Source organism: Fusarium solani (genome assembly GCF_023522795.1).
Source record: "Fusarium solani strain SB1 chromosome Unknown bctg00000011, whole genome shotgun sequence".
In the NCBI taxonomy this organism is placed as follows: domain Eukaryota; kingdom Fungi; phylum Ascomycota; class Sordariomycetes; order Hypocreales; family Nectriaceae; genus Fusarium; species Fusarium solani.
In genome coordinates, this window is record NW_027072149.1 from 2,854,930 (window position 1) to 2,869,527 (window position 14,598).

Genomic DNA, 14,598 nt, shown 5'->3' on the forward strand with positions numbered 1-14,598 from the left:
TGTGATACCATCTGAGGCAACTTAATCTTTTGCGTTACGTTGAGTATACTAGAGTATAATGATATGTATAGGATAATTAAGTTAGTATCAAGATGGCTAAATCTTATTACGTCGTGATCTAAATTATCACATTCCATGGTGTATATCTGGGTAGAAGTGAATCTCATCATTATTGGGTTCTACATTTTGAGTGGCACATATGACGCAACTAAAAGTAGATTTACAGTCTGTGACTTATTATAAAAGGGCAGGGGTTGCCCTGCATTCAGCAGAGCAAGAGGTCCTCTTCTCTTCCAGGATCAGGCACAACTCATCATAACATTATTCTTCTACACTCATAACTTCTCAGCAACACGTTTGGTCACGTTACTGATCCTTTGAAACTCTCTCAAAGTAAACCCCAGCTTTCCAACTTTCAACATGGGCTTCTGGGGCAGTCTGGTCGATGGAGTCAAGAGCGCCGGCGGCTGGGTCCTTGACCATTCAGGAGACATTGCCAGCGCCGTGGGCACTGTCGCCAAAATCGCTGGTACATTTGCCATTGCCGCTGATTCTGAAGACGAGGCAGCCAAGATGGCCGCCCACCAGAGGCACCTGAAAGAATTCTACCGGAACTTCGACATCGCCAGCGGTCGGCTTGAGAAGGCGGCCAAGAAGGCCTCCAAGCAGGCGAGTGAGGATGCTGCAGGCGTGCGGAGCATTATTATTGGAGATGGACTTGCTGCCGAAAAACCTATCAAGGACTCCTTCACTGGTATCTGGAAGAACCCTAGTGCTCTGTTGCCAGACGGTACTCCTGCGGTCCCCATGTACCAGGATCTCTCTAAATGGATCGGCGCTCTCGGTGTTCCGCCGAGCCAAAGCGTCGACGTCGCTTCGGTAGTCGGCAAGGCCCTGTTCGCCAATGACAACTCCAGTGTCAGCCTCGATGAAGCGAAGATCCATACAACGCAGTTCGCCTATACCGATCCCAAGGGCAAGTGGACACTTGACTTGGGCAACGCGTATTATCTATCCCCTTCCTCTGGGCGCCTCTTCTTCTGAGCACTGCTGGCACAGCTGTATCTATGGCAAGTTCCAACCGTCCAAAAGCTTCAAGGCAGAGATGCAGGCCGAGGGCGCACCGAGCTCCGCAATTTTTGTCTCTGAACTCAAGGCCGGTGATAAGCCGGTCTGGGTTGTCAACGCGTCTATCAACTGGGGCAACGCATCCCTCGCCTGTGGCGTTCATTCGAAGCTGGTCGATACACTGAAAAAGGATTATAAGAATCAGGGTCGCAGTGTTCTATCCAGCAAGCTCACGGGTGTGATGCAAGTCGTTCAGGTTCAGGGGGAGTGAAGGACAACCCATCCCTGCTCCGCCAGGGTCTGATCACTATTGTGTCAAAGATCGCTTCCGAGTACACGGCTGGTCAGCCTACTGACCCCGGGGAGGGCAGTGACACGAGTGACACTGACTCTAGCGGTGACAGCAGTGCGGATGAAATGAACGGCGACCATGACGCTGTCAAGAATGGGACCAATAAACCCAGCAAGGCGAAGCGCACCGCCGTGCTGGCCCGTGCCAAGCCTACCGCTTCAGGCATGCCCTTGATTGTACCTGAGGTGAACATTACCAAGAGCCAGATTGTCTTTAAGTAGTAGTGGAAGCCTGCGGAGATCACGTGCTCTGGTCAAACCGTATTTGCGGTAGAAACTGAGATTGATTGTATAGTGTTTTATGCGTTTAGAAACGATCGCGAGGGGATAGTACTTGTAGTCTTGTAGCGGTTACCTTGGAAAATCTGACTAAAGTCGCTCCTTAAAACTTGCTAGGTTATTAATCTGAGACTAGTTGTGTGACTAGAGATTGGTGCCACGTAGAGTATTTAGGTGTTTCATATTAACGGCTATAGCGGTGGAAGAATCCATCTGCCGCACTAATCCTCTACCCGCCAAGCAATTCAACGGGCCCAAACGGATCAATAGGAGCCAGCCTCTTCGACGCTGCCAGGAGTGGATAAGCCAGAACACTGAGTATTTTCAGGCCAACGGGGTTCTTCTAGATATTAGTGTCCCTGGTGCCGCCGGTTCGAGGAGTGCCGGCGAGAGCTCCTTGCACCCTGCCGGTCTCGGAGTCCCTTGAAACCTAGAGCGACCAGGTGAGGCGAGAGAGGCATAAGGGAAGTTGGGTTTAGTCGTAGCCCTAACCCTAACCCCAAGCCAAAAGGCAAATTTTTGGGTTGATCTGGGAAGTTCAGAGGGTAGCTAGCAATGATGAGTGTGAGTATCAGGGTCAGCGGAGAGGTGAGGAGTAGGGTGACGGGGAAGGCAAGAGTAAGTGAAGGCCAGAGCCAACCTACCCCTGAGTCCAACCCTGAGTCCAACCCTGAGGTTAACCCTGAGGCTAAGTGTAAGTGTAAGTCTCGGTCTAGCCCTAACCCTAACCCTAAAGCAAAACGTCAAATTGTATAGGCAAAACTGCACGATGCGGGTAAAATATTACCAGTTTCAAGCCATCCACCTTCGATAAGCCTTTGAAGCCTTGAACTTGCTATCTTTCTATCCTGGCTCCACCTCCAAACCCGGGGGTGGATGTCCGTGCACACCCTGTCACTCCTCCTCACACTCAACTCCCTTTTGTCTTCCTCTTCCACCCCCAGGTTTGGATGTCCGTGCACCCTTTCCACCCCCGGGTTTGACCGTCCGTGCGTCCAACTTCCTGCTCATCCGTAGTCGTAGTGGAGAGGAGAGAGAGTCTGTGTCTGTTTGTTTGTCCAGGGCCTGTCCGTCCATCATCTTCAACACCTTATCACACCCCTCCTCTGTACACCTCTCTTCTCTTTCTCCTCCTCCTCTTTCTCCTCCTCCTCTTTCTCTATCATCAACACGACTACGACCGTGAAATCCTCCAGCGTCCTCTCACCCACCCCTCTACCCACCATCAATCACGATCTCGAATCATACAATAAATAACAATATAGCATACCCTTATCCATCCATCCATCCATCCATCCATCCATCCATCCATCCATCCATCCATCCATCCATCCATCCATCCATCATCCTGCAATATGAAACGGTTTTCCGACTGCATCGCAGACCACCAAAGCCGGTCGATGATATCCAACAAACGAAGTCGACCTGACCCTAGCTCATCTTCCCCTACGTCGACTACAGGGCCAAAAGAAACGACGAAGCCAAAGCCAAAGCCACCTCCGCCTCGGTTCACAGAGGTCGACTCGGTGAGGAGGCAGGCGGAAGGATACCGGCTTGCGGTTGCCGAGTTCCCCGTCGACCTCCTTACTTCTTCGTGGTCTCACGGCAGCAACCGACCGGTAGACGGCAATCATGTGGCCCACCTTTGTCGGACCTTCCGGCAGGGCAACCTAGCGCGGCGAGCGGAGGAGAACTACATGCAGGTGACGTGCAGTGCTGGGGCGGTGAAGAAGATGATGAGTAGGGTGGTTGGTAGGACTGGCCAAGCAGATGGGCGCGATAGTGATGTTGTACAGGATGTACAACTGAGTTGTACGTACGTACGTACAAAAAGAAAATGTACGTACGTGTACTGCGTACGTACGATATGACCCATAACTTTCCTAAAATGGTACTTTGTGGGGCATATCGTACAAGTACGGGGCTGTACAAAATCTCTGCCATTCTCTCCTCCGTGAGGGTATCGTCAAAAAGATGCCGCCCATCAAAACTAACGCTGCCTTCGTTTGGCGACAGTTTATCGACCTTGGACGCTCTGACTGCAAGAAAAGCAAGCGGTACAGATGCCGTCATTGCCAGAAGGAGTTTGCTGCGACCTCGGTTGGGAGGCCGAAAGAGCACCTCGCTACGTGTGACAAATGGCAAGCTAAACAACGACAAGAGCGTTAAGCTCGAGATAACGCTGGCTATCTTCCCTCATACTCCGAAGCGGTACAAAAGAAGATAACGGAGGTCGGAATTCAGCGTATCTCCCAGGATGAGAGCCGCAGTTTCGCTTATGATGCCGCCGCTGCCGTAATCGCCGGCGGTCGCCCCTTTAGCCTCTTTGAGAGCCGTCGTTGGCATTATTTCTTCACTCGCATTAAGCCTGGCTAGAAGCCCCCTAGCCATGCCGTTATCACGAGAATTCTTCCCGAGTTCTATCAAGAGATCTATAACGAGGTTTTCAAACGTATTGCTAACTCGGAATAGTTCAATATTATATTTGACGCTTCCGATAATATCTCGGGTCATAGGATCGTTAATATCTCGGTATAGGTACCAGATAGACCGGTATTCTACTAGAAAACCCTTGATACGGGAGACAAATAGCACACAGCGGAGAACTAAGTGCGGCTGATATGGGGAGAAATGCAGCAGCTGTGCAGCGGCGATCTATCTAGGATCAACTCTATCTATACAGATACCAAAAACACGATGCGCTCTATACACGATATGCTAGGGAGATTCCCAGAGCTCTCGCATATTAATTTCTCTCTATGCGACTCTCACGGCCTTTAGCTTCTAATTAAAGATATTCTTCTTCTTCCCTTCTTCGAGAATCTCTTTAATAACATTAGCACCCTGCTTATATTCTTCTTACGGTCTAAGTTACAATTACAGAGATTGAGAATATGCCAGCGCGCAAGGTAGAACGGAGTAACTCGCGCGCTGATCAGAAGGTACCGCTAAATTATTAGTTGCGATTAAGAAATCAATATGCTAACCTGCTCGTCTCGAATAGCATAATTACACGCTGGGGCTCTCAGTACAATTCTTTCTTCTCCCTCCTCCATTCTTGAGACCCTGCCAGAGACTGGTCTATTCGAAAGGATATACGGGACGAGTTGCGATCTCAGGATTGCCCCGTTCTCTTGCCCGAAGCGGTTTAGATCATCAAAGACAGCAGCTTCTGGCTAGAACTTGAGGCTGCCATCGCTGTGCTGAAGCCGGTGAACGACTTCCAATACGCTTCTGAGGCTGATGGGGCGGGAATCGCACACGTCGTAAATCGTTGGCTGCAAATCAAAAGCATATGGGCTGAGATGAGAGAGGCTGATCAGTTTCCTGGCATTCCGTGGGACGATGTCGATACTATATTTAAAGCCAGGCTCGATAAGTAAACGTATGATATATATTGGATCGCTGATGCCCTTCGGCCTAATACAACAGGTCCAAATTCGAAACTTCCGCCTAGCGTCTTTGCACGCGTACAAGAGTATTTGCGGAAGCAGCTACAAAACGACGACGAGTACCACCGTGCTCTTTCTGAATTCATACACTTCCAAATGCATATAGGCGGCCCGGATGGCTTATTTAATAAGCATAGCGCTATATACGACGATGGCTTCAAGCCAGCAATGGCGTGGCAGTGCCTCCTTAACTAGGGCTTAATCCTGGCTAGAGTGGCTGTCAAGGTAATGAACACGCTTGCAAACTCGGTACCTTCAGAACGAAGTTTCTCTGCTATTAGTTTCATACACACGAAGGCTCAAAATCGCCTTATACCCGTGCACGCGGATATGTAGGCCTTCATTTTTATAAACGACCGCGTATTAGACCGCATTAAAGATTAAAAGTACGCGTATAAAAAGCGGTGGGTAGATCTTAAGGAGAAGGACTAGCTAGAACTTGAAGATTTGTACCTCGAGTTGTTTGTGAACGCGCAGGGTAAGAAGGTCTAGATGGATGGTGTGATGGCCTCTACTAATAGAGATTTCGAGTGGGAAGGTATATTATAGTCGATAGGTGATATATTAGGGGTTAGTACTAAAGTGGAATTAGTGGTTGGAGACTAGAGTGATAGGAAACTAGGACTATATGAATGCTCGTACTTAATTATTACCTAAAAAGGAAGGAAGAAATTTATATGGTATGATTTTATATGTATAGAAAAGTTATACGTACGTATAGGTGCTAAAATATAGTATATCTGTATGTACGTGTACAGAAGTACATATTACTACCCAGAACTGGGGGCAGCGCGTCCGCAATTACTATTTATAATTAAGTAAATTAATAATATTAAAAGAAAAAAAGAGAAAAAAAGTTTATATTATATTATAAAGTAAAGTAAAGTTAAAATAAAAACTAAAGTAATTATTAATTATGCCGAAATGCACCGCATTGCGGGGTGATAATAGCAAGCTGGTTAAATTGCTATAGTTAGCTTGTCGAATTTGCCTTCTTTGTATTCTCTCCGTTCTTTGTAATCCTCCCCTACCATCCTTTTTAATTTACATCTACACAGACTACGATGGGAACACACCTCAGCAAGATCTCATCATTCAGGTCCAGACCTCCACGAAATACAATATCACGTATCCGCCAACTTCCATGTCGCTCCGAAAGGCATTGGCGGGCCCTGTAGGGGGCCGGTCTCCTGTATACTAGACCACTTCATGTACTAAACCCTTGATGCCCTGGCTCACCCTATGTACTAACCCTCCATGCACCAGCCTTTCCAATGGGATACCGCATTATGTTTATGTACATAGCACACTGATTGCGAATCCTGAAATCAATGAGATGTGACCGAGAACATGAAATCCTGGTCCCATGTTAGCTAGTTTAGTCACAGAACGATTGCGATCGGCTAGGAACAAGGCCTCCGTCAGTCGTAAAAACTCGTGAAGCCCCGGGAAAACGGATCGGGCTGCATGTTCCGATTGGAATTCATTTTCCTTGAGAAGTTGTCGTAAGATCTGGACGAGGCCCTCATGGGAAAATGGGGAAACATCACCGGCAAAAAAGGACATTTTGATAACTTTTAGGAAAACGTCCAGATTGTTGCATTAGGAGTAGTAGTAGTTGTCAGTCTGCGGTGTAGCAAAACGGAGAAGGCTCCTTCGTACAACATATGTCAGGTTCAGGTTCAGGTTCTATTCCTACTCGGTTTTAGCCGCCATTACCCGGCAGCCATGCCCGGTCAACAGGCCCTGGCTGACGGCCGAAGTGTCCATCTTGTGGGCACCCCACTTCGCCTTCTTGTTGAAACAAGGCCAGCCGCCCCCAGGATTCCTGCCATATCTACTCTACTTCGCTAAGTACATGTCTCTCTCTGTTGAAGAGTCCCTTTGTTCTTGTCCAATATGTGTTTCTTCTAGAATTTCCATCTGTCGTTTTTCGAAGTATCCTGATTTGTGCTCCTGTGTTCCGGCTCTGTCGGTGTCGAACGACGCCATGTATGCGACCATAATACCTACAGTCTCCCCCTGGCCGTCGGCTTTGTCTGTTTGTTGGTCTTCCTCGTGCCCCCCAGGATTCTGTGTGTACCCTGTATTCCGTGCGTTCCTATCATTGTTGCCTCCTGCCAGGTTCCTATGTGGCCATGTGTTTGTTCTGTATGTGCAACCGCTGGGCGATGCCGACCATAGCTACCGCCAACCGCTTCCCGTAATGCAATGCTCCGCTCGTTTCGACACGCTGAATTACTGAGTACATGGGCCTCCACGCAGCCTCCTCAGACTCTGGTTGGCCGAGTGGTAAAAGGAGGCCAGTCTTCTACCACCCTGTTTGGGGGGAGGGGCGACAGTGGGCAATTCTGTCTGGAATCCATGATATTTTGCGGCCTTGTCTGCGTGGCATGCCAGATATCTGGTGGTCGGTTGCATGGAGGGTGATATACCGTTCTGTTCTGCATGTCGGCGTGGTGGGACGTCGCAAACGTTGTCGAGGTGATGGGCAGAACAGCGAAGCGCTGGAGACCCATATGTGACCATGTGTTTATTTGTGTGAAGGGGACAGTAATGTTGGAAATGTTTGGGCTCCGTCGTCGTACCACAGGTGGTGCGTGTTGGCCAGCCAAGGTGGCTGTCATCGGCGGTTGCGTGGTTTTCCGTGACATGCTCGTAGATTTCGCGCTCCTTTTCCTGCCCACGGTCGCAACGAGACCTCTAGGGAGACCAAAGCACCGCGGGGGAAGATGCTGTGATCCGTTGAAGCCCGTTGCAACCGCAGGCAGGAGTGTTGTGTTCCTTGAGTGGCTGTTGTTTCAAAAATCCGTTCTCGCTGGTATGAAAAAGTTTTTGAAGTTCCAACATATGTCAATGTTACGAACAAAGGCCTCCGTCAGGCCGCAGGAAGTCACGTGCCAAGTGGATGGGCGCATCCACTTGGGCGTCCAATAGGAACCGACTTCACTTCGGCAAAGTGAAGACGCAGTGAAGCAGCCGTGAAATCGCAGTGAACCTCACTGGTATATATACTCATTCATTTCATTAGCTAGAACACTCTCTTAGCAGTTATCAATAAAGTAGTTACACTACAACGTCTACGCGTCTATTGCCACTAGTTCCGCAATACGCGCATTGCTAGTGACTCGCATTGCACAGCCTACGACAACCTGATCGCGCCACTCAGAACAACACTCTGATTGGTTCAACTCCCAGCCTACCCTAGACCTCCGTCCAGTGTAAATTACCCACCCGTCACAGCCACCTACAATTCATAAAATATCTAGCCATCATGAGTCAAGATGATTTCAAGGTCTGTTGATTTTTTTACAATCAACAAAGGCCCAGATACTAACTGTCACGACCCAGCACATCTGGTCGTCACGTGGCCAGGACCAAGGCCCACTGCGTGGACCAATCACTGGAGGATCACGCCTGGATCATGCCAAGGCGTGATGATCCCTCAGCGATCCCCGACAGGATCACGGACGGATCATGATCGAAACCCATTGAGCCAGTACGATCCAACCAAAACATCTTTGTATATAGAACACGCTCATTGCACTCTCTTATGTACCAGCTACCTCAGCTATCAATACAACTTGGTTACACTCAATACCTTGAGCACATTACCAGACGTGACTTACACCACCCACTCAAGGCTACGCAACATAATCCAGTGCCAACATAAACCAGTACGACCAGTTTATCCCTTGGAAATCCCACGATCGTCACACTAACATATAGCTTGCTTAAAGGCCGCAGCCTGTGTTGTCTATACCTACAGGTTATAATTAGTTAATCCCTTTAAAGATGCATAGATTTCATTTAAGATTAACTTACCAACAATGCACATCGAACGGACTCCAAATCCAGTGTTGATGTTGACACATGCCTTGTTGTTTGCATAGAACTGGGTGGATTGACCATGGCATCCATCACCAGAATAATAAAAACCTTTGACATTATCGCCATCAACGTACCAGGAATGGCGATCGTCGACCTTCTGGCAGCTGCCATTAGGGGCGATGCCCACTTTACTTCCTGCCGCGCCATCGCAGGAACCACCGTCAAAGGCTTGGAAGGTTGTCGCAGATGCGATAGAAGCAAGGATAGCCAAAGATTGGATGAACAACATATTGAAAAATAAAATGTAGGTCAATGTAGTGGTGAATGATATGTAGAAAGCGTTAATTGTAACTGTATAAACATTGAGGAGTAAGAGAAGAGGTAGATGCATTTATACTTGTTGGCTAGTCTACACCTCGCGATGTGCCTTGTGTGCGAAACGATGCGGTCAGTCAAAATTGCCGTTTTGAGTTTCGCGGTCAGCACACTAGCCTATTCTGGACTTAGTGCTAAAATCTTGAGCCAACCAGAATTTAGCGGTCACACACTAACTTCATTTGGTTTTGGCGGTCACGCACTAGCCTAATCAGGATTTCGCGGTCAACTCAGGGGCAAGCTCATCTGTCGCACTTTTGTGTGCTAAAGGGCCTGAAAGTCAGGCCATAACGAATGAGCAGCGGCAGTGAGTTGATTGATTCTAGCTTCTGTGTGGGGTAATTCATCCCACACATTCCACTTAAAGCACCCAGCTTGATGACTGAGGGCTATTGCTCCTGAGGCTCGTTGAGACCATGCTCAGCCTGCGACACTTGCCCTCTCGCGCCGGTAAGACGCAGTCATCATCAGTTGGTAAGAAATGGCTTGCCCTTTTGAGACATATTCTGCCCCCCTGGCTGTACCTGATATGACCGCTGATCGAATCATTGCATCGAATTGACCGCTGGAAGGATCAATTCAAGGCACATTGTCCGAGGGACTCATTGCCAACTTCCTCTTTCGAACAGCTGCCCTCCCTGCATTGTACCCAAAAAGGCAAAAGGTCGCGATGTTGCGTCCCCTCTCACAGCCCTAGATCGACGCTCATCCCTGCTGCATATTGACTCTTGCCGCCCACCTCTTCGCAATTTTTTCCTTCTCCATAGCGGAATCACAATTGGAGGCCTTGAATCAACCCCATCACTTATCACCCGCTAACTCTCTTAAGCCTCAACATGCTTTGTCTGTCGGAACAAATGACTTTATCCAGCAGAAACTTGGCCCAACTTAGGACCAATCTCAAGGCAAAGCTGGGCGGTCCAACCCGGGCCACACTTTTCTTACAAGTCGCTACTATGCCTCTACAGGTGTATTGCTGCGCTCGTCGGCGAGCATCAGTCGCTACTATGCCTCTATAGGTGTATTGCTGCGCTCGTCGGCGAGCATCAGTCGCTACTATGCCTCTACAGGTGTATTGCTGCGCTCGTCGGCGAGCATCAGTCGCTACTATGCCTCTATAGGTATATTGCTGCGCTCGTCGGCGAGCATCAGTCGCTACTATGCCTCTATAGGTGTATTGCTGCGCTCGTCGGCGAGCATCAGTCGCTACTATGCCTCTACAGGTGTATTGCTGCGCTCGTCGGCGAGCATCAGTCGCTACTATGCCTCTATAGGTATATTGCTGCGCTCGTCGGCGAGCATCAGTCGCTACTATGCCTCTATAGGTGTATTGCTGCGCTCGTCGGCGAGCATCAGTCGCTACTATGCCTCTACAGGTGTATTGCTGCGCTCGTCGGCGAGCATCAGTCGCTACTATGCCTCTATAGGTATATTGCTGCGCTCGTCGGCGAGCATCAGTCGCTACTATGCCTCTATAGGTGTATTGCTGCGCTCGTCGGCGAGCATCAGTCGCTACTATGCCTACTGTACGCAGTCGTGAAGTAATTCGTTCAATTACATAGAAACTGGTCTGCGCACGCTACCAGAACGTCTGTGCACGTGTCGTGGATTCCTGTAATTCATCTAATTTCCACCATTATGGCCTGTGTACGTTGCTGGGTCATCCGTGCACGCGTCGCGGCTTATTGTATTTCATCGAATTACCTGAGTCTACCCAGAAATCATCAACAATGTAGCCCCCCTAAATGATAGAAATCCCCATACAAACTAAAAAGGCGCTATTGAAGACAAGGGGGCTGCATGGTAGAGAAATGAGGGGGGCAGCATGGTAGAGTTATAGTGGGCTAAAAGTTTCCATTTTGGCATACATCGATTAGTAACATCAAGATAAGATTACTCATAGCGTTTCAATTGATTATAAGTCGAATTGCGTCGTTGCGCCCAGGTTGAAGTTTGGTTGATTTTTTTGATGTGGTCAAAAGACAGTGGCAATCCGTTGTGTGATTGGGCGGCGTCAGTGGACCGTGCATCAAGGTACATCGCAGATGTCACCCACCAGCCAGCCGGCGAGTCAGGGTTAGGTAATTGGGGTAAGATCAATAATCAAAGTTGGGCTTCGGGTTGCGGGTTGGCATGTGTGTTCCGAAACGGTAAGAAACGCGATTAAATTAACCAAAAATCCGCCACAACTACTCATGAAGTAAAAAGCACATTAATTGATAGAGAAAAAGTCAACAAATTTGACGAAAATAAACTCAATGTTTGCATATCTTCAGTAAACATTTTATTCTTCATTCAAGTCAACAACATGAATGTACAGGGTAAGTCCAAGCGTACCCCGGTCAGGTCATGGGGCAGAGGGTATCCCTGTCAAATCTCTGCAAGCCAATCAGAATCAGTTTATGTTACAAAACCCCTGTCATCTCCACTTTAATGATAAGATAAGACACAGCCGGACCGCTACAACGTTGATCCGGTACAGTAGGATTCCCTCCCCCCCCCGGGGCAGGGGGGCAAAGGGAATAGGACTAGGGATGCCTTTTTGACGTCATAAACCCCAAGTTACCAATTGACGTCATAAACCCCAACTGACGGGTAATTTACCGTCATAAACCTCCTTCCTAACTAGGTTTAGTGAGTATCCTAAAAGGGGTTGGGGTGGGGGACGACCATGAGTTGTTGCGACCCCTGAGGAGGCTTCATCACCCCCCGATGTTCCTGTTGAGATTTCTTCATCGACAACAACTCTTTATGGTCATTACTGAGTCAATATGACGAATCGGGGAGGTCGTCCTAAACTTCATGGCATTGGCGAATATTTCCGGCCAGCTTCAGAAGAGGGCTTTACGCTGAACCGTGTAGTCTGCAAGCTCTGCTCAAAGACTATGGCGAAGCACACCTCCAAACAACTTCGACACCTTCACACGCAATGCACCGCATATCGACAGCTTCATGAAGTCGTTCCCAGCCGACAACCGCTCATCAACACTAAGTTGGATAGTGTTAGCAAAGCATCTAAGGATGCATTGGACCGTCAAGCCGCCGTCGCAGTCTTTACCTCCGGCAAACCCTATTCCCTCTATGAAGAGCCTGAGACACTGAAACTATTCCAAATGCTAAATTCGGCATATAAACCTCCAGATCGCAACCGAATTACCTCATTCCTCGACCCTGTCTACCTGGACTATCAGCAACGTGTCAAGGCTCTTCTGGACGAGGCTCCGCATCTCAACGTCATATTCGATGCCTCCGATGATATCTCGAGCAACCGAATTATCAATATATCTGTTGAGATTCCTAGTTCAGTTGCATTTTACTGGACGACAATCGATACCAAAGATCATGATCACACGGCATTGACGACCTTGAGCCTTATCAAGCCATCTCTTCTTGAAATATTCGGACACGATTTCTCGCGGCTGAATGCTATCTGTACAGATACATGTAGCACGATGAGAAAGCTTCATCGAGAAATGAAGGCGCTGCCAGAGTTTAGCCACTGCCTTTATATCTTGTGCGATTCTCACGGACTTCAATTGCTTATCAAAGACATTGTGGAGTCGAAGCGGTGGATGCCAATCCTTGGGAAGGTTACTTTTCTCATTGCCTTCTTTAAGAAAGCCAAATTGCAGTTGTCAAGGCTTCGCATCTATCAGCAGGAATGCTACGGGCAGCGCAAGGCGTTCATTACTGCTGCAATCACACGCTGGGGAACACAGCTTGCTGCTGTTAAATCTGTGTTTGACAACAAAGACGCCCTTCGAGCTTTCGCACGCGACCCAGTTATTCTCAACGGAATGAAGCAGGTAATTGTCAAAGAGGAGGAACAAGTGACACAGTCAAGTCAACTCAGGTGATATCATATATCAATGATCTCGAATTTTGGGCCAATCTGGAAATGTTATTCAAAATTCTTCAGCCGATTGGCCATGCCCAAGCCAACTCAGAACGCGACCGCGCGGGTCTTGGCGAGGTCATTCCACGTTGGCTATCCATTCAGGCTTCATGGGACGCATTGGAAGAGGCTGGTCAAGACCCACTAATAAACTACCAAGAACTGAGAGCGTTACGAAAGCAACGGTTTGACGTGCAAACGGACGACATACACTACATGGCCTTTGCTTTGGACCCTGCCACTACCGACCCGAAGCACCATTTGTTGACCACAGACATTGTCAGAAGAGCACACAACTTTCTTGAGGACAACACCAACGCTGAGGAATACGGCAATATCTTCCGGGAGTTTTGTCAATTTAGGGCTCGGGAGGGCAGCCTCTTTGGCCCAGGAAGTCGCATATACAGAGCAGCATCCGAGGGCACTCCGCACCACCAACACGTCCTTGACAGTTGGCGGTATCTTCATTCTATGAATGTGTCACTCGCTGCATTGGCCAAACGAGTCCTGGGCGCTTTGGCTAATTCCGTACCTTCTGAGAGATCTTTTTCCTCGATCAATTTCCTCCACAACAAGATTCGCAATCGTCTTACTGTCACTAGCACCAATAAATTGACATTCATATATATGAATAGTCGGGTGTTAAGAAGACTTGAGACGGCCCAAGAGACACCTTGGAGAATGCCGAGCGGCCAATCCTGGGAGACGGCTGACGTGAAGCTGCTCTTAGAGCTCGAGGACGACTTCCAGGACTGCATTTTTGTAGATGCAGGCACGGATGCAGAGACAGAGTCTGTTTATTAACGTTGAGATGTAAATAGGTTGGCTTTCGAGATATATAATACTATCATATTGAAGTAGCAAGTCTACGAGTTTTGGCGAAGAAACGAACACGGGGCCGTTGCACGGGGGTATGGACCTCTTGTACCCGCACAGCCAATTTTGGTGTGATCGGTACCTCATCTCCGACGAATACCAATGACACCAGACTGTATGTGCGTATTATCATTCCACCAACGCCGTTTCGTAGTCACCAAATAGTACTTGAAAGCACGTGATAAATGACGCGTCATAAACCCGGGGTTTATGACCGTCATTTACCTAGGGGTTTTGGTAATTTACCTCCTGGTAATTTACCTCGAGGCATCCCTAATCGCCCACCGGTACTGCTGATTGGTCTTGATACTACCAGCTGGCTGCGCCGCATACCATGAACTTCTTGCAGCGATATACCTTTTATATATGGCTTGAGGAGAGTCGTACCGTAGACCTCGATCGACTAATTCAGCAGGGCGTGAAGATTCGGACTGCATCAGCGGAGAAGCCGGAGGACCTCCGATTGGGGAG

At 48.5% G+C, this 14,598-nt stretch overlaps 4 protein-coding genes across 4 annotated transcripts; 3 read left to right on the forward strand and 1 right to left on the reverse strand.

Annotated features, from left to right (window-relative positions):
- Positions 1-420: 420 nt before the first annotated feature.
- On the forward strand, positions 421-1,641 carry MRS44_016024 (uncharacterized protein; the record flags this gene model as incomplete). The annotated part of the gene is made up of 3 exons (XM_065619459.1): positions 421-1,004; positions 1,060-1,324; positions 1,390-1,641. The coding sequence occupies 3 exons, from the start codon at positions 421-423 to the stop codon at positions 1,639-1,641; spliced, it is 1,101 nt and encodes a 366-aa protein (XP_065475531.1).
- Positions 1,642-8,884: 7,243 nt separating this feature from the next.
- On the reverse strand, positions 8,885-9,270 carry MRS44_016025 (uncharacterized protein; the record flags this gene model as incomplete). Its single annotated transcript, XM_046274356.1, has 2 exons — positions 8,885-8,913; positions 8,976-9,270. The coding sequence occupies 2 exons, from the start codon at positions 9,268-9,270 to the stop codon at positions 8,885-8,887; spliced, it is 324 nt and encodes a 107-aa protein (XP_046123993.1).
- A 922-nt stretch (positions 9,271-10,192) lies between these two features.
- On the forward strand, positions 10,193-10,901 carry MRS44_016026 (uncharacterized protein; the record flags this gene model as incomplete). Its single annotated transcript, XM_065619460.1, has 6 exons — positions 10,193-10,203; positions 10,325-10,375; positions 10,427-10,477; positions 10,529-10,630; positions 10,682-10,783; positions 10,835-10,901. 6 exons carry the CDS (start codon positions 10,193-10,195, stop codon positions 10,899-10,901), a joined length of 384 nt encoding a protein of 127 aa, XP_065475532.1.
- Positions 10,902-12,127: 1,226 nt separating this feature from the next.
- Positions 12,128-14,055, forward strand: MRS44_016027 (uncharacterized protein; the record flags this gene model as incomplete). The annotated part of the gene is made up of 2 exons (XM_065619461.1): positions 12,128-13,162; positions 13,276-14,055. The coding sequence occupies 2 exons, from the start codon at positions 12,128-12,130 to the stop codon at positions 14,053-14,055; spliced, it is 1,815 nt and encodes a 604-aa protein (XP_065475533.1).
- Positions 14,056-14,598: the final 543 nt, after the last annotated feature.